Source organism: Nicotiana sylvestris, chromosome 3, assembly GCF_000393655.2.
Source record: "Nicotiana sylvestris chromosome 3, ASM39365v2, whole genome shotgun sequence".
NCBI classification, from domain to species: Eukaryota; Viridiplantae; Streptophyta; class Magnoliopsida; order Solanales; family Solanaceae; genus Nicotiana; species Nicotiana sylvestris.
The window spans coordinates 156,881,666-156,903,163 of NC_091059.1; the positions used below are offsets into that span (position 1 = coordinate 156,881,666).

At 36.9% G+C, this 21,498-nt stretch overlaps 2 protein-coding genes across 2 annotated transcripts; both read left to right on the forward strand.

Annotated features, from left to right (window-relative positions):
- The first annotated feature begins 6,463 nt into the window (after nt 1-6,463).
- On the forward strand, nt 6,464-6,850 carry LOC138888228 (uncharacterized). The gene has a single exon (XM_070170051.1). The coding sequence runs from the start codon at nt 6,464-6,466 to the stop codon at nt 6,848-6,850; it is 387 nt and encodes a 128-aa protein (XP_070026152.1).
- A 2,026-nt stretch (nt 6,851-8,876) lies between these two features.
- On the forward strand, nt 8,877-20,431 carry LOC104218401 (beta-ketoacyl-[acyl-carrier-protein] synthase III A, chloroplastic-like). The gene is made up of 9 exons (XM_009768887.2): nt 8,877-9,369; nt 9,661-9,828; nt 10,878-11,026; nt 12,099-12,235; nt 13,592-13,697; nt 15,640-15,758; nt 18,178-18,242; nt 18,321-18,543; nt 19,884-20,431. The coding sequence occupies exons 1-9, from the start codon at nt 9,245-9,247 to the stop codon at nt 20,103-20,105; spliced, it is 1,314 nt and encodes a 437-aa protein (XP_009767189.1). The 5' UTR covers nt 8,877-9,244; the 3' UTR covers nt 20,106-20,431.
- The last annotated feature ends 1,067 nt before the right edge of the window (nt 20,432-21,498 follow it).

The window sequence follows — 21,498 nt, forward strand, 5'->3', positions numbered from 1 at the left end:
TAAAAAGTCCCCGAAGGGTTCAAATAGTTGGCACGAAGACCAAATATGGCATTCAGCCCAAATAATGATGATAGCAAATAGATTTCAGTCAAATACGCGGTAAAATCATCAACCAGGACGGGCCAAGTCACAATCCCCAATAGTGCACGACCCCACGCTCGTCATCAAGCATGTGTCTCACCTTAATATAGCACTATGATATGCGATCCCGAGTTTCAAACCCTTAGAACATCATTTATAACACTACTCACCTCGAACCGGTCAAATCTCTAACTCGTGATGCCTTTGCCCCTCGAATCGGCCTCCACGCGCGTCGGATCTATCCAAAATCAGAACGAGGACGTCAAAATATGCTAAGGGAATGAAGCCTAAGCGAAAACAATCAATAAATGACATAAATCCGAAATTACCAAAACCGGACCCTCGGGCCCACGTCATGGAATTCAATAATTTTTACATCAGTAGATTCCTTATCTCCCCACGAGTTCATACGTATTAAAAGTTCTCAAATCTGACCTCAAATGGTCCTTTAAATCCCCAATTAAGGGTTTAAGTTTCCAAGCCCTAGTTTCACAAATTTCACCCATAGTTTCCATGATTTCTAGCTCTAATCCGTCAAAATAATAGCATAAGAACAAGTGTTAAGTCCAAATTCCTTACCTCAATGAAGTTTCCTTGAAATCTCTCTTTCAAATCGTCCAAAAAGCTCCCAAGTCGAGGTCAAAAATGGTGAAATAGCTCAAATTCGCGAAAGAGACAAGTTATACTTTCTGCCCAGACATTTTTGCATCTACGGTCCCATACCCGCTTCTGCGGTACCGCATATGTGGTGCTTTCTCAGCTTCTGCAGAAATCACTTAATTGGCTAACAATCACATATGCGACCACATCCCCGCATCTGCGACATCGCAAATGCGGCCACTCTAATCGCTTCTGCGGTCTCTGCTCATCAGGTCTCTTTTCGCTTCTGCGACTAATCAACCGCACATGCGGTGCCGCACATACGGTCCCCAATCCGCAGGTGCGAAAATACCAGAAGCAACAAATTCAGCAGCTGCAACAAAATTCAAACTTCTCCGTTAACCATCCGAAATCACCCCGAGGCCCCCGGGACCTCAACCAAAAGCACAAACATATCCTAATACCTTATTCAAAGTTGTTCCAATCATCCAAACACCTCGAACAACATCAAATCATCCAAAACACATCGGATTCAAGCCAAGCTTTCTAAAATCTTTCGAATTCTATTTTTGATCAAAAACCCAACCAAACCACGTCCGAATGACCTGAAATTTTGCATACACATCCCAAATGACCCAACGGAACTATGAAACTCTCGGAATTCCATTCCGACTACTATATCAAAATCTTTCCTACCAACCGGAAATCGCCAAAATATCAACTTCGCCATTTCAAGCTTAAATCTACTCCGAACCTCCAAAATTCATTTCGATCACACTCCTAAGTCCCAAATCACCTCCCCAAGCTAACCGAACCACTGGAACTCATATGCGAGCCCTCTAATACATAAGTCAACATCCGATTGTCTTTTCCAACTTAGACTTCCTTAAAAGATACTAAAAGCCCGTTTGGCCAAGCTGCAAAATCAACTTATTTTGAGAAGTGTTTTTTTTCAAAAGTGCTTTTCTCAAAAGTACTTTTTATGAGAAGCAGTTTGTGTTTGGCTAATTAGTTTGAAAAGTACTTCTGAGCAGCAATTAGTGTTTAGCTAAGCTTTAAAAAACTGCTTCTAAGTGTATTTTTCTCAAAAGTGCTTCTCAAAAAAATGCTTCTAAAAAAAGTGCATTTGGAGAGAAGCTACTTTTTTCTGCTTCTCCAAAACTGCTTTTGCTTCTCCTCAAAAACACTTTTTTCCTTCCAAAAGCTTGGCCAAACACCTTAATTTTTGGCCAAAAAGTGTTTTTGACAAAAAAAAAAAAGCACTTTTGGCCAAAAAGAAGCTTGGCCAAACAAGCTATAAGTGTCTCAAACCTTACCAAAATCATTTCGGATTCGATCCGACCAACCCGATACCACACAATACGGATAAACAAAGCACAAAGAAATAGAAATGGGGAAAACAAAGCGGTAATTCATGAGACGACTAGCTGTGTCGTCACAATGGGCTCATTCACCTGTCATGTGAACCACTTATAGATGCATATATAAGATGGTTACATGTATGTTTATTGTCAACCTGCAGCTTGGCGTTTGAGATTGATTTTCTCAATTAAGAGCATAACTTTCAGATTATGAAATCAAGACAGTTCATCTTGATAATGCTAGTTTATATCCAAGTTGGTTTAGCATTGAATACCGCATACTAATGGCTAAACTATTGCTTATGAGAACGAAACTTCATGTGTTGGTATTAGATGTTCTAAATTGCATATAGCAGCACTTGTATGCATCAGACCAACAATATATGATAAAGTACTCCCCTCACAATTGGTTTAGGATCAGAAATCAAATATTTTCACTATCTTTTGATGTATGGTATATGATTAATTTTTCTATCACAATACACAAAGATATGTTTCCCAAAGAAGATTGGGGATATATGTTAATTTTTCTAACATTTGGGGGATGGAATAAAAAGCTGAAAAATATGCTTTATGAATCGAATTATCATTAATATGATCCTCACTTAGAAAATAATTCAAGTCAAATGCCAGAAGCATTTGCTGATCCAAAATTTAATATCATATTTCAGCTACAAATGCTCCTATTAAAATTAAAGTCCCTGAAGGATAGAAGTTACTGTACTCATGAAGCGTGGTAGACTAATCGGTTCCAAAGGTAACAATCTTTTACAAAATGGTAGGAGCTAATGATCAAAATGATCATAATGAGGAGGAATAAGCTCTAGAAGAGCCCACGACATAATATTTCATGAAACTCCCGAAGAAGTTTAGGTACCTGAAAATAAAGAAAGTGATGAGATCTCAACAAGTTATGTCGCTTAGGAACTGATACAAAATAATCGTCGATGATATATTTGATACAATATAGTGTAAAATACTGTAAAATATTGTGAGGATCAGACCAGTAGTACAGACACCTGAAGATGTCATGCCATTTAAATGCAAGTCATAACCTATATGACTCATTTGATTAAGGCTATATGAAGATCCCTGAAGGATTTAAAATGCCTGAAGCATATAATTCAAAGTCTCGAAAAATGTACTCGATCAAGTTACAAAGATTTTTGTATGGTTTAAAGCAATCTGGGCGCATGTGGTATAATCGCCTTAGTGAAAATATGCTGAAAGAAGGTTAGATAAATGATATTATTTGTACATATATTTTTATAAAGAAAATGTCATCAAAATTTGTTATACTTATTATTTATGTTAATGGCATAAATCTTATTGGAACTCTAGAAGAGCTCCAAAAGGGTCTTAAAAATATTTTTACATGGACAAAGTGTACCCATTAAGTACACCAATGGATATTCAATCACTTAAAGTGAATAAGGATCCGTTCCAACCTCTGGAAGAGGATGAGGAACTCCTTGGTCCTGAAATACTCTATCTCGGTGTAGATGATGCACTTATTTATCTTGCTAATGCTAACAAAAATGGTGCAGATTGTATTGGTTATGCAGATGCAGGTTATTTATCCGATCTCCATAAAGCTCGATCTCAAACTGGCAAGCAGGGAGTGCATATAATTGAGATAAGTGATTCATTCGAGAAACATGTGGGTTGGAATGTGATAAAAGACCCACAATATTATACGGAGACAATATTGCATGCATTGCCCAATTAAAGGGAGGGTTTATAAAAGGAGATAAAACGAAGAACATTTCACCAGAATTATTCTACACACATGATCTTCAGGAAAATCGTGACATTGATGTGCATCAAATTAGTTCAAGTGACAATCCAGCAGATTGTCTTTACCAACTTCAACTTTTGAGAATATAATATACAATATTGGAATGCGGAGACTCAAATATTTGAAATAAGGTTTTCTTCAGGGGGAGTAAAATGCGCGTTGTACTCTTTTTCCCTTACTAAGGTTTTTCCCACAGGGTTTTCCTTATAAGGTTTTTAATGAGGCAGCCAACAATGTGTATTGCTAAATATGTGTACTTTTTTTCCTTCACTGAATTTTTTTTCCACGTTTTTTTTTTCTAGTAAGGTTTTAATGAGACACATTATCTTTTAATGAACATCCAAGGGGGAGTGTTATAAATATATTATATTATGGATGTTCATTTAGTACTCCGTTGTAAATAAGCTTTCTGAAGAAGCTTATCCATATGAGACTTCGCCGTAAATATGTTTATCTATTTAGTACTCTATTGGAAATAAGCCTCCTCTAGAAGCTTATCACTTCGGTACCCGGTTATGGATAAATGTTACCTCAGGTAGAAGATTATCCATGTGGGTATAATAAGCTTATCATTTCGATACTCCGTTATGGATAAATAGTACCCCAGTAGAAGATTATCCATACAGGGTATATAAAGCTTATCCTTTCAGTATTCCGTTATGGATAAATATTATCCCTAATAGAAGATTAGCTATACCTGGCACAATGAGCTTATCCGTTCAGTACTCCGTTATGGATAAACATTATTCTCAATAGAAGATTATTCATATCTAGTATAGTAGCAGCTTACAAAACAACTTGCAGTAGCAACTTACACAACAACTTCCTTTCTTCTATAAATAGAAGAGATTTCAGTTCATTATGTACATCAGTTTGAATTCGAATAATATATCAGTTTCTCTCTATATTTGTCTTTACTTTACGGTCTTTATTTTATAACAATAGAGCACTAGTTTATAGTTAGTCCAATTTTTCTTTACATTGGTATCTACACCAAGTTGTACGTCGAGAATAAATTCATCAAATAATTTATTAAAGGCAACAAGTAGAAGTATTTGTTAAACATATTTATTTTTTAAAAACTAAAGTAGACAGGGATAACAAACAGTGTCGACAAGTTAAACTTTAACCTTTAAAAATTTCAACTCGCTTAATCCTGTTTTGCTTAGCATTTTTTATAATATCAACCCACTCGCTTATTTGTTATTTTATTAATTGTTATTAACTTTCCAATTGGTTTAATCTATATATTGCAACTTTAATTTAAAGGCAATCATAAATAAAATTGAAATCATAAATAAGTCATGAACGGTAATTGATAAAAAGATCGAACATGAAATTGTGATATTGTTAGGGGAAGTAAATATACATATGTATAGCTTCACATGATTTCTGTCCTAACAGAATTTATTATTTGTGACATATGAATCGACGATTGTACTTATTGTTGGCTATGCATTGAAGAAGCATTTGCGACCATCCCATGCCTAAACTTTGACATTCTTTTATCTAGATTGCTTACTTTTCAAGCGATTTTTGCAACATTTTCATATTTGCTATTTCCTTCGTTCCACTTAATTTGATACTATTTATTTATTAGTTTTTTTTATATTTTAATATTTCCTTAATAAGAAGCTTTAAAATAGAGCTGTCAATACGGGCTGACCCAGCCCAGCCTAGCCCAACCCAAACCACAAGGGCTTTGGTATTTGACGGATTGGACTAGGCTGGCCCAACTGTTTTGATGGACCTTAACATGGTTAGCCCAATCGAGCTTACATGGGTCACGGGCCCTCATGGGCCGAGCCCACCATTTTAAAAAAAAGTATTTTTGATATTTTTAAGAATTTAAGTACGTAAAATGCAATATATATATATATATATATAAAGTCAAAAAATATACTTGCTGGATAAAAAACTTATGCAAAACTTAATAATCTTGACATTGTATTAATAGATTACAATAAAATACAAAAAATGAGGACACTATTTCATTCATTAAAAATAATATTCAAAACAAACTACTCAAAAATATTTTGGTTGCTCATGAGATACCAACACCAACAAATCATCTTCATCAAGCACATTTGAATCCTCTTGTGAAAACAAAGATGTTTAACATCTTTATTTTCATCTAAATATATAGTTTTATACAATCTTAATTAGTTAAACATCAAAAAATAATAAAAATTTGAAGAACAAAAAAAATTTATATTCGCATATAAAATATTATAAGTTTGAGATTAGACTACTCTTCTTGTTATTTTTAGTTCCCTGTATTTTTTTATATCTTTAATTAAATATGTTAGTTAGCCTATGGGCCGACCCAGAGCAACATCGGTCAAGCCTCATGGGCCACAAGCTTATTTGAGTTGAGCTTAAAAGCCTCGTTTTTAACTGAGCTCCAAAAAATCATAGCCCAACTCAATTAAATTACGGGTTTGGTTGGGTCGGCCCAACGGGTCAAACCCATATTGATGACTCTACTTTATAGTCACATGATCATAAATTTCGAAAGTTTTAAGCCAAAAAGGAGGCGTACCGGGCGTTAGGGGGGAGCATAAGCGAGGGGGAGAGGCGAGCGTGCATGGAGAGGTATAAGGTAGCTAGGAAGGAAGCGAAGATGGCGGTCATGGAGGCTAAGACTGCGGCTTATAGTCGTGTGTACGAGGAACTAGGGGAAAAAGGAGGGGAGAATAAGTTATTTAGGCTGGCCAAGCTGAGAGAGAGGAAAGCTCGAGATTTAGACCGAGTGAGATGCATCAAGGACGACGGTGGGAGAGTATTGATGGAAGATTCCCAGATTAAGAGGAGATGGCAGACTTACTTTCAGGATCTTCTTAATGAAGTAGGGGATCAGGATATTGTGCTCGGTGAATTGGAGCATTCCGAGAGTCACGCTGACTCTGGGTACTGCAAGCGCATCAAGATTGAGGAGGTCGTGAGAGCTATGAGTAAGATGAGTAGGGGCAAAGCGACCGGGCCTGACGAGATTCCGGTGAAATTTTAGAAGTGTGTGGGGAAAACATGTTTGGAGTGGTTGACTAGGTTGTTGAATGTTATTTTTAAGGCGAAGAGGATGCCAGATGAGTGGAGGTGGAGTACGGTGGTCCCACTGTATAAGAACAAAGGTGATATCCAGAGCTGTAACAATTATATGGGTATCAAATTACTAAGTCATACTATGAAAGTATGGGAAAGGGTAGTTGAAGCAAGGTTGAGGATGACGGTATCCGTCTCCGACAACCAATTTGGTTTCATGCCGGGTCGTTCTACTACAGAAGCTATACACCTTGTTAGGAGGTTGGTTGAACAGTACAAAGATAAGAAGAAAGGTCTGCACATGGTGTTTATTGACCTAGAAAAAGCGTATGACAAGGTTCCCAGAAAAGTTCTCTGGAGAAGCTTGAAGGCAAAAGACGTGTCAGTTCCCTACATTATGGCGATTAAGGACATGTATGATGGGGCAAAGGCTCGGGTTAGGACAGTGGGAGACGACTCTGAGGATTTTCCGGTTGTTATGGGGTTACACCAAGGTTCTGCGCTCAGTCCGTTCCTATTCGCCCTGGCAATGGATGCGTTAACACATCACATTCAAGGAGATGTGCCATGGTGCATGCTATTCGCTGATGACATAGTTCTAATTGATGAGACGCGAACCGGTGTTAACGAGAAGTTGGAGGTTTGGAGACAAGCTCTTGAATCTAAGGGTTTCAAGCTTAGCAGGACAAAGACGGAATACTTGGAGTGTAAGTTCAGCGTTGAACAGAGGGAAGTGGGCGTGGATGTGAGGCTTGAATCGCAGGTCATCCAAAGTAGAGACAACTTCAAGTACCTTGGGTCGGTTATCCAGGGGGAAGGGGATATCGACGAGGATGTTACGCACCGTATCAGGGTAGGATGGATGAAGTGGAGGTTAGCATCTGGAGTATTGTGTGACAAAAGAGTGCCACTGACACTCAAAGGTAAGTTCTATAAAGCGGTGGTTAGGCCGGCCATGATGTATGAGGCTGAGTGTTGGCCGGTTAAGAAATCACATATCTAGAAGATGAAGGTAGCAGAAATGAGGATGTTGAGGTGGATGTGCGGGCATAATAGGATGGATAAGATTAGGAATGATGATATTCGAGAGAAGGTGTGCGTGACTCCCATTGATGACAAGATGCGAGAAGCAAGGCTCAGGTGGTTCGGGCACGTTCAGAGGAGAAGCCCAGATGCTCCGGTAAGGAGGCGTGAACGGCTGGTTGTGGAGGGCTCGAGAAGAGGTAGAGGGCGGCCTAAGAAGTATTGGGGGAGATGATTAGGCAGGATATGGCGATGCTTCAGATTTCCGAGGACATGACACTTGATAGGAATATGTGGAGGTCGAGTATTAATGTTGTAGGCTAGGAGGTAGCTGAGTATTGTCTTATGTCATAACTTCGGGGGACTAGTTTGGTAAGGATACTATTTTGCTTTTGCTTGGTATCATGCCTCTTGATTTCATGTTGTTCTTATTTTTCATATATATATATATATATATATATTTCATATTGTTCTGTATATATATATATATATATGTATTTCTTTCATATTGTTCTGTGGTGTTACTAATATTGTTTTCTTTTGTTCTTTTGTCCTTTTGTCTTATTGAGCCGAGAGTCTTTCGGAAACAGCCTCTCTACTCCTTCGGGGTAGGGGTAAGGTCTGCGTACACACTACCCTCCCCAGACTCCACTAGTGGGATTACACTAGGTTTTTGTTGAATTATATGATATGTTTAAAACCATATTAAATTATGGCAAATAAAATAAATTAAGGAGTATATTTGGCCAGGTTGAGTCGGAGCAGCCTATTGGCTATTATAACTAATATAGATCTGCAAGAAACTAATTAATGGCACATATTTTGCCAAAAAGGAATTTTGTTACATGAATAACCATATAGGCTATTTATTGTCCTAAGGTGCAGGAATGGCCCAACAACTGAACCAAAAAGCTCTGTAGTGTTTCCTCCAACAGGTTAATAAAAGCAAGTGGTTTCAGTTTCACCTAATTAATATCGTTAGTTCAGAAAGCAGTGAAATTCAGATACGGGTAACCTACCCATATAGATATTCCCCATCAACGAATCTCGTGCACACCCCTCTTTTTCCTCATTCGAGCCGAGGACGGAGATATCTATGAAACACCCATAAACGTGATCTCAATGCTTTTGATTTTACACATGGACGGAAATACTTAGAATACCCACTCCATTGGCATTGGTTTTCCCTCATCATTTCTCCCGTCACAACCACTCTCTTATATTTTCATTTCGTCGAACAACAAGAGCTCAAAATTTGTGGGTTTCATTTTTCATGTTAAGGACATCCATTGGTGTATCCAATTTTTGCTAACGTTGATTTTGTTTTAAAGAAGAAACAATGGCGAACACCACTACCATTGCCGCGGGTCCTACATTTTCACTGCAGCACCGTGTCAGTGAACGCCATCAAACACTTGGCAGGGCTGGAATCAGTACTCTACGGCAACACCAAGCACATACTCTGTGAGTACTCTACTTCCGATCCGAGATCTGAACCGGACTTTTATTTCTAAAGTGTGCATTTGATTTTGCCAAAAAGCTAAAAATATCGAACTCGTTATTTTTGCTTTTGTACATAAATCCAAATTAGCTTATATTCAACTGAAATCCCTAAGCATGAATGAGTTTGATGCTGTGCATTTACGTATTAAAAATGCCGAGCATTTTGCTGCTTTAGTTTTGTATATGTGGTTTATCATTGTTGTTAGAAGGTTGTTGAATTATTTGGTATATGTAAATGACCAATGAATATAGGTTCTTTACACCAGCAGCACCGACTCTAAGGAGGAGATTTTCTCCATCTATAGGCATATATCATCGGATTGGGCATTCGTTCTCTGATGGAACCTTCAAGAGGATAATGTGTTCCAGCACTGTTGAAGGCGCAGATAAGCTTTCAACCGATCAATCTCGAGTATCAAGGTAATGTAAAGAACCTCCTTTTCCAATTTCTTTTTAAAACATTTTAATTAGTAGTATGATTTGCCTGTAGCAAGTGTAATTCATGAAAGTTATCAGGTGGTCTTTCCTTCTGATTCTTTTAAAAGTTATTTTTCTATTAGTTAAATGAGTTTTTTCCACCTGCTTTGATGAGTACATTTTTGTGGTGAAATATATTGAAATATGATTTGCATGTTCTTCCTGATGCTAAATCAAAATTTTCGCGGGGTAATCATGTTTGAAGAATCTTGATGTGGTTATCAAATTCTGATACTCCATTGCACCAATTATAAAATTATACATGTGAGTTTCTGACGTTGCTGATTGTTCGTGCTTTGACTGTTTATTCTCATTTTTACTGATATGCAAGTGAAGTAGTCGTTTGCATTGTGCATTGTGGCTTAGTATCTTAAAACACTTATGAGATAAGTTATTGTATAGTTGAAAACACAGCTAGACAAAGATTTCGAAGAAGCAATATGAACAAAGCTGAAATAGGGGCACATGAAATACATTTGATTAGTAGGGACTGAAGAAGTTTACTGGAAATAAAGGAAATGGACTTCGCTAGCATGAGTTGGATACCCACAAATTGAGCTAGCGAGAAGGCTGAACTATGTTGTCACTTCCAGAAACTTGGATCAATTACATTTTGAGAAAGCTCACTTTTTTGGTGGATAGTTATGCCTGCTTGTAGAATTTGGCCTTTTATTTCTTCTTGGGGATTTATCTTCTTGGTCGCAAAAGGAGCGTAGAGGAAGTTATCAAGTTATGCTAATATTTAGCTCCTTCGCTGGCTCCCACTGAAATAAGGGGACCAAAGCAAAAACCTCACCTAAAGAAAGGGGGAAACATGGGTCCAATTGTGTTCACTTCTTTCCATTTTTGTTATACTGAGTGGCGTCATGGTGCATTTCTTGAACATTTTAACAAAGAACTCTAGTTTTCAGCAAGCAGGCTGGAGCTTATATGAGAGCATGTCAGTTGAATCCATATTCCTTCTTTCTTAAGTATTTTATTTGCTTGGTCAGGTTAGTTAACAGGGGCTGCAAACTAATAGGATGTGGCTCCGCAGTACCAGCTCTAAAAGTTTCCAATGATGATCTTGCAAAAATTGTCGATACTAATGATGAATGGATATCTGTTCGAACAGGAATTCGTAACCGTAGAGTTCTATCAGGCAAGTCTTTCATTGACTTCAATGCTTGTTAACTGACTGGATTTTGTTGTATTCTGTTCTTTAGCAGAAAATATAATACTTAAGTCCCATTTGGGAATGCGGTACATTTTCTATGTTTTGTGAATAGTTGGAAGTACTTTTAGCACCCAAGGGTATGGCATAGTGGTCAGTGAAGTGGGTTAGAACCATGAGATCTCCGGTTCAATTCTCAGCGGAGACATAAAGCACTAAGCCATTTCTTCCCATCTATCCAAGCCTTGGTGGATAGAGTTACCTGATACCTGCTGGTGGGAGGTAATAGGTATCCTGGCCTGGACATCACATTTATAAAAAAAAAGTACTTTAGTTCCTAGAGTTTTTATAAAAGGCTCCTTGGTTGAAGCTCAAATTTAGAGCTTTTGAAACTTTATTTCGCCTAAATATCGGTATATTTCAAAGGATATTTTTCCATTGTCATTAATTGGTAATTCTAGTTGAGGTTAATCTATAAATACCAGAAAAATTGCTTTTTTAAAATAATCCTATCAAACATCAAGCAAACTACTAATATAGAAGTACTGTCGGTAAAAGCACTATATGAATAAGAACCTGTCCAAAGCACTCCAAATGGGTCCTAATGTGATAACAAGATATCCCGCTTCTTTGGTATACTTCTTTTCAGTCATTTCCTCAGAAATTTAAAGAGCTTTTCATACTTCATTTTACTGTGCACATTTAAGTTATCTTCTGAGTAGATTGACATAATTCTACAGAATCAAACATCTTTAGGAATCATGATGCACATAGGTGTTTCTCTGGAATTTTCCTTGTTTGAATGTTTGCAGAACATAACCTTATTGTTCATTTATTCCAAATAAAAATCAACATTTAAATTTTTTGTGGATACATATGAATGACTTGGCAAATATCAGAACATGCATTAATAGGTTTGTAGCATAAACCATTTAAACTCAGAAATGCCTTTTCTGAAATGGTGGTCAAATACTTCTTTTCTTGTTTAGATGGAAAAATATGTTAATTAAATTTTGGTATTTAACATAAACCAGCCCCAATCTGATGTATGCTTTTACAGGCAAAGACAATTTAACAGATCTGGCCGCAGAGGCTGCAAGGAAAGCTCTTGAGATGGCAGAGGTTGATCCTAATGATATTGACCTAATATTGCTGTGTACTTCAACCCCAGAGGACCTTTTTGGAAGTGCTCCACAGGTATAACTTGGTAGAATATTATCAATGTATTTCCATGTAACTGATAGTGCAACAAAATTTACCTTTCTTGTGGTATTGCCTGTCTTCAGCAGACCATTCAGAAAGAACCTGCATTAGAGCTTTCTTATTGCACACCAATAAGATGAGTTAGCTTGAGCGAAAGCATGAAACATATCGCTATGGAGCTTTTGAGTTTAGACGTTTCTTCTTTTTGCCTTCTTGTTTCTCTATTTCCACTTTATAGAACATAATTCATGCCGAGCAATTGATTCACAGTATATATTTTTTCCTTTCTTTTTAACTGTTCTCAGCATATTGTTTGATGAACTTGTCTCGTGCATTTACTAGGATTATAACTGAAAAAGAAATCGCCTTAAGGCAATTAAGTGAAGCTCTTTGCTTTTTCCGGAAAGAAGAGAAATAGCTTAAAAAAGAAAAAAATGTGTAAATCAACTACCCCCTTGTGAGAAGAGAAAATAAGCACAAGCATGCAAACTATTCGCCTTTGGTTTTGTGTGTATGATATTTTTGTTTATGCCTTACATGTTCCTGTACTATGATCTCACAATTCAATGAAGAATGATCGACAGCTTCTGAAACTTAATATAGCTTCATCAGAGGTTAAAGCGTTTTTATTTATTTATTCTGTCATCGGTGTTATATTATTATGTCACCATGCATTTCCCTTGAAATTATGTGAAACAAAGAAAATACAGTGATGATCTAATGAGAGCTCGGAGTGGTAAAACGTTCCTCTGCAGGAGAATTGATTCGAACCTTTTCCGTCATCGTGATCTTATATCAGACAAATCCATATAGAAGTTCAACAACAACAATATATAGTGTCACCATGCATTTCCCTTGAAATTACACGAAACAAAAAGATACAGTGATGATGTAATGAGAGCTCGGAGCGATAAAAGGTTGCTTCTCAGGAAAATTAATTTGAACCTTTTCCCGCCGCTGTGATCGTTCAACTCAGAGTTAAATGCTTGGCTCATTTAATTAATGAATCCTTCAGAACTGGCTGGTTTGCTTGTCACAAGTGACTGGCCAGCAATGGTGTTGGTACTGCTAATTGTCTTTCTAATTAGTCCCAATAGTGTTTATAAAAAAAAATAGTGTGTCCTGCAAACAATATGTTTGCTTATTTTAGTTATTTTGGTTCTTGTCTTTTTCAATGCTCTAGTTATATCATGCATTTCCAGCTCACTGACTTTTTGATTCTAATTTCCCAAGCTGCTGATCCAAATTATTTAAGTTGATGCTTCATCAGTTATACGTTTAACCATGTTCTCTTCAGAATTTTCTTGGGGACTCTTTATCCATTCTTGTGTGGCGCTTTCATTTACTCAGATCCAAAAAGCACTTGGCTGCAAAAGCAATCCATTGGCTTTCGATATTACAGCTGCTTGTAGCGGGTTCATGTTGGGTTTGGTATCTGCTGCTTGCTATATCAGAGGTAGAATTTTGTAAAAATTTTCTTTCTGATAATTAATTTTTTTGTGATCTTCGACATAAAGGGATCAAATGAACCAGGGAATCATCTTTTACTTGATACACCTTAAGTGATCTGTATTTGAGGTTAAACAATTTGCATTGTCTTAGATTCTTACCAAGGTTTTGGATGATTTACTAGAGATGATTTAAGGCGTGGAAGACAACAGAACATACACGGGGAGACTAAGATTATAACACTAATCAATGAGAGAATAATGTTTTCTATTGTAATCCTGCTATGGATACTTTTTCCACTGGGTGGGGTTTTGGGGGGGGGGGTGGGTGGGTGAAGGGAGAGAGAGAGAGAGAAAGAGAGAATATTTCAGGGTCAAATGAACCAGGGAATCATCTTTTACTGGATGTACCTTAAGTGATCTATATCTGAGGTTAAACAATTTACCATTGTCTTTAATTCTTAGGCAAGGTTTTGTACGATTTATTAGAGATGATGTGTGGAAGACAACAGAACATACATGGGGAGACAAAGATTATGACACTAATCAAAGAGAGAATAATATTTTCTATTGTAATCCTAGTACGAATACTTTTTCTGCTTTGGGAGGGGGGGGGGTATTTCAGTTTTTTTAAGAATGACTCGGCATAGGCTGTCAAGTTGTAACTGGGATAGTTATGACTATTGGAGGATTTCCACAACCATTTTCCCGGAAAGCTTGTTATGGTTACTTGAGTCCCTAATTTTAAGATCTTTTACTTTAAATTAACTCTCTGACAAGTTTTCTTCAAGCTATATTTTTTGTTTCACTTGTAAAATCTTATACGCAAGTGTTTCGTCATTTTTTCATAATTGCCTACGTATGTCATGGGAGCTAAACACTTGCATTGGATGAATTAAAATGTTTAACACTTCTAGATGGACCAACTTCATAATCCATGCTTCGGTACAGAAAGATCAATTTTCTAGCTGAATCTGGTCTGCATGTTTCATCTTTTCGTGTGGATTTAGCAAGAACAATGGAAACAATTCCAATGGATGGGTACTGGTTCAGCCTGTGGCTCCACTTCCTCCTTAAATGCACTCTGCCCTACCCTGCCCTACCCATTGTTTTGGTCGAATCCTCTTTTGTCAGTGTTGCCATGAGCCTTGACTTGTTCTGAAATGTAGCTGATATCTGAGTGGCTTTTGTCCTATGCTTTCACATTCAACTTCTGGTACCCAGCTTGGTATTGAAGCTGGGATTATCTATTTCGATAGATGGTTCATTTGGAGATTAGTAAAGAAAGAACACTGCTATCTGCTAATAAAAACTATGGGAACAAAAAAATCCAGTCATTAGTTGGAAAAATAGAACAAGAAAATGCCTTATTTTCTTTGATCAGTCATTAGTTAAAAATACCTAATTTTCGTATTATTGATGAACTGTTATTCTTAGTGTAGAGTTCTAAAATTTGAGGGGGATGTTTAGTGTTTTATACCTGATTGGAAATGTAGTGGCCCTTTTAGTGAGTTATGCTCAACAGCTCAAGGTCAAAAGTGATCTTAAATGTTATTAATAAGTAAATTTAACAAAGGCCTACTAATGTTCAGTGTCACAAGTTATGTGAAAAAATGATAGATCATTATCATGAAAAAACTTGAAAAGTTTTTAGGTACCATTCTTAAAAATAAAAATAAAAATAAAAATTGAAATTGAAAAGTAAAGTTGAGGTCATGCAGTTTGTGGATGCTGAAATAGTGGTGAAAGACAAATAAGATGGCAGCTTTATAAAGAATTGGGAACATATCCACGGCATTGAAAATTGTCAACTTCTTGGATAAATCCCTTGGGCATATTATTTAGTGAATAGTTGTGAAATACTATTGAATTGTCAATACCAGCATAATTACGATATATTGATTTTTATATATGTGCTCTGCTAAATATTGAAATTCTGTTGTGTTGCAGGTGGTGGTTTTAAGAACGTTCTTGTAATAGGGGCTGATGCTCTATCTCGCTATGTTGACTGGACAGATAGGGGGACCTGTATTCTCTTTGGTGATGCTGCTGGTGCTGTAGTGATGCAGGTATGATAAAGGAGAATGGACGAATCAATCAGTAATACGTTATTTAGTTATTGCAGTTTTTCCAATGAATCCTAAAGATTCTTTACAATAAGTCAAAAGAGGGATTAGTCAGCTTAACTGGTTTAAGTACCTCTAGATTCTTCTGTACTCTTCTTGAATTCTAAATTGATGGAAGTTCGTAAGGTCCTTCATTTCTCCGTCAGGGTTGGGGTTGGGTTGGTGATGTTCACTGGATATGTATAATCAGCCTCATCAGCTTTTTGGCCAAAGTATATGAGGTTTGAAGGATGATTTATGCAAATAGCCACTTTTGTGGCCTTTTATTTGGACAGAGAGGAACACCAGATGTTTTGATGGCATCTCAACTTCCACTATCCTGTTGAAATCTAAGTGTCCGATGAACCTGTTTAGTTGGAGTAACCTTTCTTCCCCTGTAAACGATATTATTCCCCTCATAGATTTCATTAGCTCTCTTACTATGTCTTAAAAGTCATACTTTTGGTTCTTGGTTTTGGTCAACTCCCAGCTTTATAGGTTTTTGTATTGGGAGTTAACCAAGGCTTTTCACTTTGTTCTTTTTCTGCATCTTCTTTATGCCTTTAATGAAACATTTTACTTCATCAAAATTTGCAAGTTTCAAAATTAGACCCATGGTTTGAACTTCGAAAGTGGCCACCTTGTCTTAAGTTTGAAATTGATAACTAATATCAGACCACGTATTTGGAAAAGTGGTGAACTTCTAAGTATAAGGCGACAAAAGTAACCATCTGGACTCTGACACGATACATGTGTAGAGCTTTTTCTTTCATATGTTGAAGTTGGTTTTCTTTGTTTTGCTTTCGTATTTTGGGAGTTGTAGGTGCTATGCACTAAGCAGTTGAAATTACTCTTCCTTCGTGTCATACATTATACTTTTAGAGTAATCATAAGATAATCAACTGCCTTCAAATTGCAACTGAAATTCCTCCAAAGAACCCATCCATATTGTACCTATAGCTATGACCAATGAAGTGACTCCCTATTGCTGCTCCCCTTTCAAGCATAGTGGCCACCTTGGGCGGCTGTATGTGCTATCCTTCCCCCTCCAAACTTCTCGCAACAAAGTAGTTCCCTGTTTCTCTATGAAATCTTAAAATCCATTTCTGGCTTTCTGCAACGCTCAACAATACAAAGTTTCATTTATGCAAACCTCAAGTCTACCTTTTTACTTACACTTCTTCTATTTGTATCAAAGAGAATACAAGTTCTAAAAGAGGGTGATTGGGCAGAGGGAATTCCTGAAATTGTGATGCTGGATTATAAGATCATTTGATCTGTTATTTTCCAAACCTCAACTGGTAGTAAGTCGATTACCAAAAAAAAAAATGGTACCGTTCTAAAAAATGGTTGAAGAGTCAAGGAGGTGCAGAACAGCTTGAACTTGCCAAGAATTATGGGAGGGGTTGGTGGCAGTGATAGGAGCGTGACAAATGTGGGGAGAGAATGCCGATGGTGGAGTAAGAAACAATTTTATTTTGTTTGCAGAAAGAGAAGGGGATAAGGGCAGTGCTTTGCGCTGGTTGCGCCAAACTTTCAAGTTGGCTGCTGTGTGTGCCTACATATTTTACGCCAGTGAGATCAGGCGTTGGTTGGTGGGGTTGATGTCACTCATTTTCTTTTTTCCTTTTCTCTCTTATTTAGTTTAATTCATCCAGTTAACCATGGTTTGGTAGGTGTAAGCAGTTCGTGATGACCATGTGTTGAATATTATAGGTCAGACAAATAGGTTAGAGAGTGCCTCCCCAGGGTTGGTCTCAGTCAGCCAACGATTTCTCATGCCATTGTCTGCAGTATAGTTGGGTCTGGTATTAAGTTTGAGGTGGTCAATTTGGAACTAGTTCCCCAACCTAGCACTCATCTTAAAATGATTCAACATACTCACTGTCAATGGGTGTGTCCCAAGCCCCTAGTCATATATGCAATAAGATGGATTGCAGAAGGCAAGAATCAGTATAAGCTCAATAATGCCGCTCCTTATTTGCCTGTTTGACCTTTTTCATCTTGATGCCGATTTGAAAGTGGCTAAGCAACGAAAGAACAGAGACTTCTCTTGAATCTTTGCAAATCCATAACTGGGTGGGGTCTTCAACCAATCTAAGCTTATTTGCAATAATATACTCTTGATATACTTCATATCTTAAAAGACAATGTAGATGCCTTTCTCACAAAAAATAAAAAAATAAAAAAATAGATGCCCATTACACTATTGATTGATGAGTGCTTTTCCTCAGTGAAGAAGTGTGACCTTGTATCTTCTTCTTGTTTAACCCAAATTTTTGAGGCCTTGTTTCTTCTTTTATTGATGTGATCAAGTTATTGTGTGCAACACTAAGTTGCTACATCCGTTTCTCAAAATTTATATAAATCCATACTCTTGTAGGCCTGTGATATTGGAGAAGATGGTTTATTTGGTTTTGACTTGCATAGTGATGGTGAAGGTCAAAGGTATTTATCATAATCTTTAGGAGAAGTTCCCCTGCTTTCATCTTTAAAGGGTCACTAAATGATTGTTTTCTTATTTAGGCACTTGAATGCTTCAATCAAAGAGAAAGAAACTGATCATGCATTTGGTACAAATGGATCTATTATTGGTTTTCCACCAAAAGGTTCCTCTTACTCTTGCATCCAGATGAATGGTAAAGAGGTCTTTAGATTTGCTGTTCGTGTTGTGCCACAATCAATTGAAGCAGCTTTGGAGAACGCAGGTCTTCCTGGGTCCAAAATTGATTGGCTGCTTCTCCACCAGGTATAACTTTCTGGGATAGATAACTCAACTGAGTCAGTCATACCTAAATGGCTAAATATGGAATGATGACATTCTTTAGAAGCAATTATGTTTTAGACTGAATGAATATACATTTTTGAACGACTGGTGACAAAATGATTGATACTTGTGATTGCCCTCCTGTCCTCTAGTTTTTAATTTTATGTTACTATCCTTGATATGCTAATAGACCAGATCATGTTTGTAGGGGGCCAGGGGTAGTTGTTAAAAGGAGGAAATTCTGACAGTTCAGCAAAGAATTAACCCTAAAAGTAGCAGAATAATAGAATCAGTAAACTTGAAATATAAATTTTTGTTCTCAGGGATGAAACATTTTAAAAAATACAAATCTTGACCTACAACTTCTTACTATTAAGCACATCATGCTTAGTGCTCCTATTATTACATTGGATTCATTTTGTGCGTACTAAACCTAAAACATGTCCAAAAGTGTATGTGGCTAAGGGGCCCCCAGGGCCTAGCTCAAGTGGCAAACGGTGATGGATTTGTGTCTTAGGTCACAGGTTCAAGCCCCCACACCATGCAAAGCAAAGCCTGGTATTTAAGTGGAGAAGGGTAGAGGGGCGGGCCCATTATCCACCGAGTTTCGAAGGCTGCGGTTGGTCCAAAGGATCGGCCTCAGACGGATTTCTCGGTCATCAAAAAAAAAAAAAGTGTATGTGGCTAAGGGATCAACCTTTGCTTATATTACCACATAAATTCAGCTCTACTATTACTCTATACCCTGTCAAATAAGTACATGAGATTGGGGCTAGAGTTATTTTACTAAGCTACTGGATGCGTATTAACTGCCTGAGAAATGCAGGACAAAATAACAAGTATACATACCACAAATGAGTATTTTGATTGAAGAAGAAAGAAGTAAATAGTTGAGAAAAGAACAAAACAAAAAGTGAGAAAGAAAAGAATAAGCTGCTTGCTGACAAAGCTGTAAACTCTCATATTTCAGTAAAAGCACAATATGGTTATTTCCAGATTGCTTTATTAGCTTGAGCCTTGATTAATCTTTTATGATGCACAATATTCTCATTATCCAATTGCTTTATTGGCTTGTTTGTATTGTTTGACTGATAAAGAAACTCATTTCATGTTCAAGATAATATAGGTAATCTCCAAGCATGTTCATTCCAGCAATTGTTTTAAAATGATTTTCTTACAATTTTATGATAGAAATACAACTTGAGATAATTCACTGAAAGTGTCTTAGTGCTCCTTTTTGAATTATCATCCTGCACCACTTAATAAATACTCTCTGGGTATCACATTAATATAAGCAACTTATTGTGAATGGCTACATGCAGGCAAACCAAAGGATTATTGATGGAGTAGCAACGCGTTTGGAGGTGCCATCAGAACGTGTCATATCAAATTTAGCAAATTATGGCAATACAAGTGCTGCATCGATCCCTTTGGCACTTGATGAAGCTGTTCGAAGTGGGAAAGTGCAGGCAGGCCATGTCATTGCTGCTGCTGGATTTGGGGCTGGCCTTACGTGGGGTTCTGCTATACTCAGATGGGGGTGAATGCTGCTACAGAGTTTGGCGCCGGCCTCACATCTGGATTCTGCAGAAATTAAATAGGGACGGAACTTCTCAACATATGAATAGAGCTCAAACATAGATGGAAAGAAGAAATGATAAGGTTGCATTTCCCTTCTGCTTTTTGTTCAGTTGTAGCTGATTTGGAGGCTTCAATGGCGGAATCCCTTTTGATCTCCCGTCATCTCTCAATTTTCTGATGTATTTATTTTTCCTAACACCAATAATTATCAACATTTTGCTCCATTTGAAGTTACTATTTTTGAAGTGCATGTTTTTGCAGATTTTGGCTACAATTTCTGCTTATTCCAGGCTTTGTCTTTTCCAGTTTGTTGACATTCAGATTGGATTTGAGAAGCGTATTTGCACTAGATTCATGATATAATGGGCTGTTTCATCTTTTGACTGGTGCTAAGCAAAATACTCATCACACTGCAAATTTTAATGTGCTTCAAATTCGAAGTAAATCGTTACGCTTGACGTAATAAAGAGATGGTAATATGGAACAAGCATTAAGAATACTAAGACATGATTTATATGACCTTTTAGGATTAAATCCCTCCTAAGTTTTTCAGAAGTGAGATGGTAGGTTATGTATTTGTAATTTCAAACTTTGAACAGCCAGATTGTTAGAGAGAAAAAAAAGGAGATGAGACATATAGTTTGGTGTCACCTTTTAGAATAAACTCAAAGAACACATTTTGATACATTGAACATGCTTTTCATAAAACCAGAAGCAATTTCTCGCTCTGAATTTCAAATAAAGGAGATATAGGCTGCGTTTGACAACAGATAATAAGTTATTTTTTATGTTTGATTTTCATAAAGAAATATTTTCACAAAAGAGGGAAAATGGCTTTCCATGTGAAAGGAATAGCCTGTTTGGCCAAGCTTCTCCAAGTTGAGAAGCATTTTTTTCCCCACAAAAAGTGTTTTTTTTCCAAAGTTGAAGTGTTTGGCCAAACTTTTTAAAAAAAGTGCTTTTGAGTAGAAGCAAAAGCAGTTTTGGAGAATCAGAAAAAAATAGCTTCTTCCCAGAAGCACTTTTGAGAAAAATACACTTAGAAGCACTTTCTAAAAGCTTGCCAAACACAAATTGTCGTTTGGAAGTGCTTTTCAAATTAATTAGCCAAACACAAACTGTTTTTCATCAAAAGTACTTTTGAAAAAAGTATTTCTCAAAATAAGCTAATTTTTCCAGCTTGGCCAAACAGGCTAGAAGTCATTTTCCTATCTTAACTATTTAAACTTTGAATCACTGCTTTAATCAAAGCTTAGAGATTATTATCAATCTATATATTCAAAAATATCACAAACCCATTTGGTAATATTAATTATCAATTTTTCGATAATTGTTTTTGAAAAAAATATTTGTCAG

What these genes read in the sequence shown, in the direction of transcription:
- LOC138888228 (XM_070170051.1), top strand. Translation starts at nt 6,464, where the DNA reads ATGGCGGTCATGGAGGCTAAGACTGCGGCTTATAGTCGTGTGTACGAG.
- LOC104218401 (XM_009768887.2), top strand. Translation starts at nt 9,245, where the DNA reads ATGGCGAACACCACTACCATTGCCGCGGGTCCTACATTTTCACTGCAG. An exon ending in CAACACCAAGCACATACTCT is followed by an intron (nt 9,370 to 9,660) that starts GTGAGTACTCTA and finishes CAATGAATATAG; the next exon opens with GTTCTTTACACCAGCAGCAC. An exon ending in CTGGTGCTGTAGTGATGCAG is followed by an intron (nt 15,759 to 18,177) that starts GTATGATAAAGG and finishes ATACTCTTGTAG; the next exon opens with GCCTGTGATATTGGAGAAGA.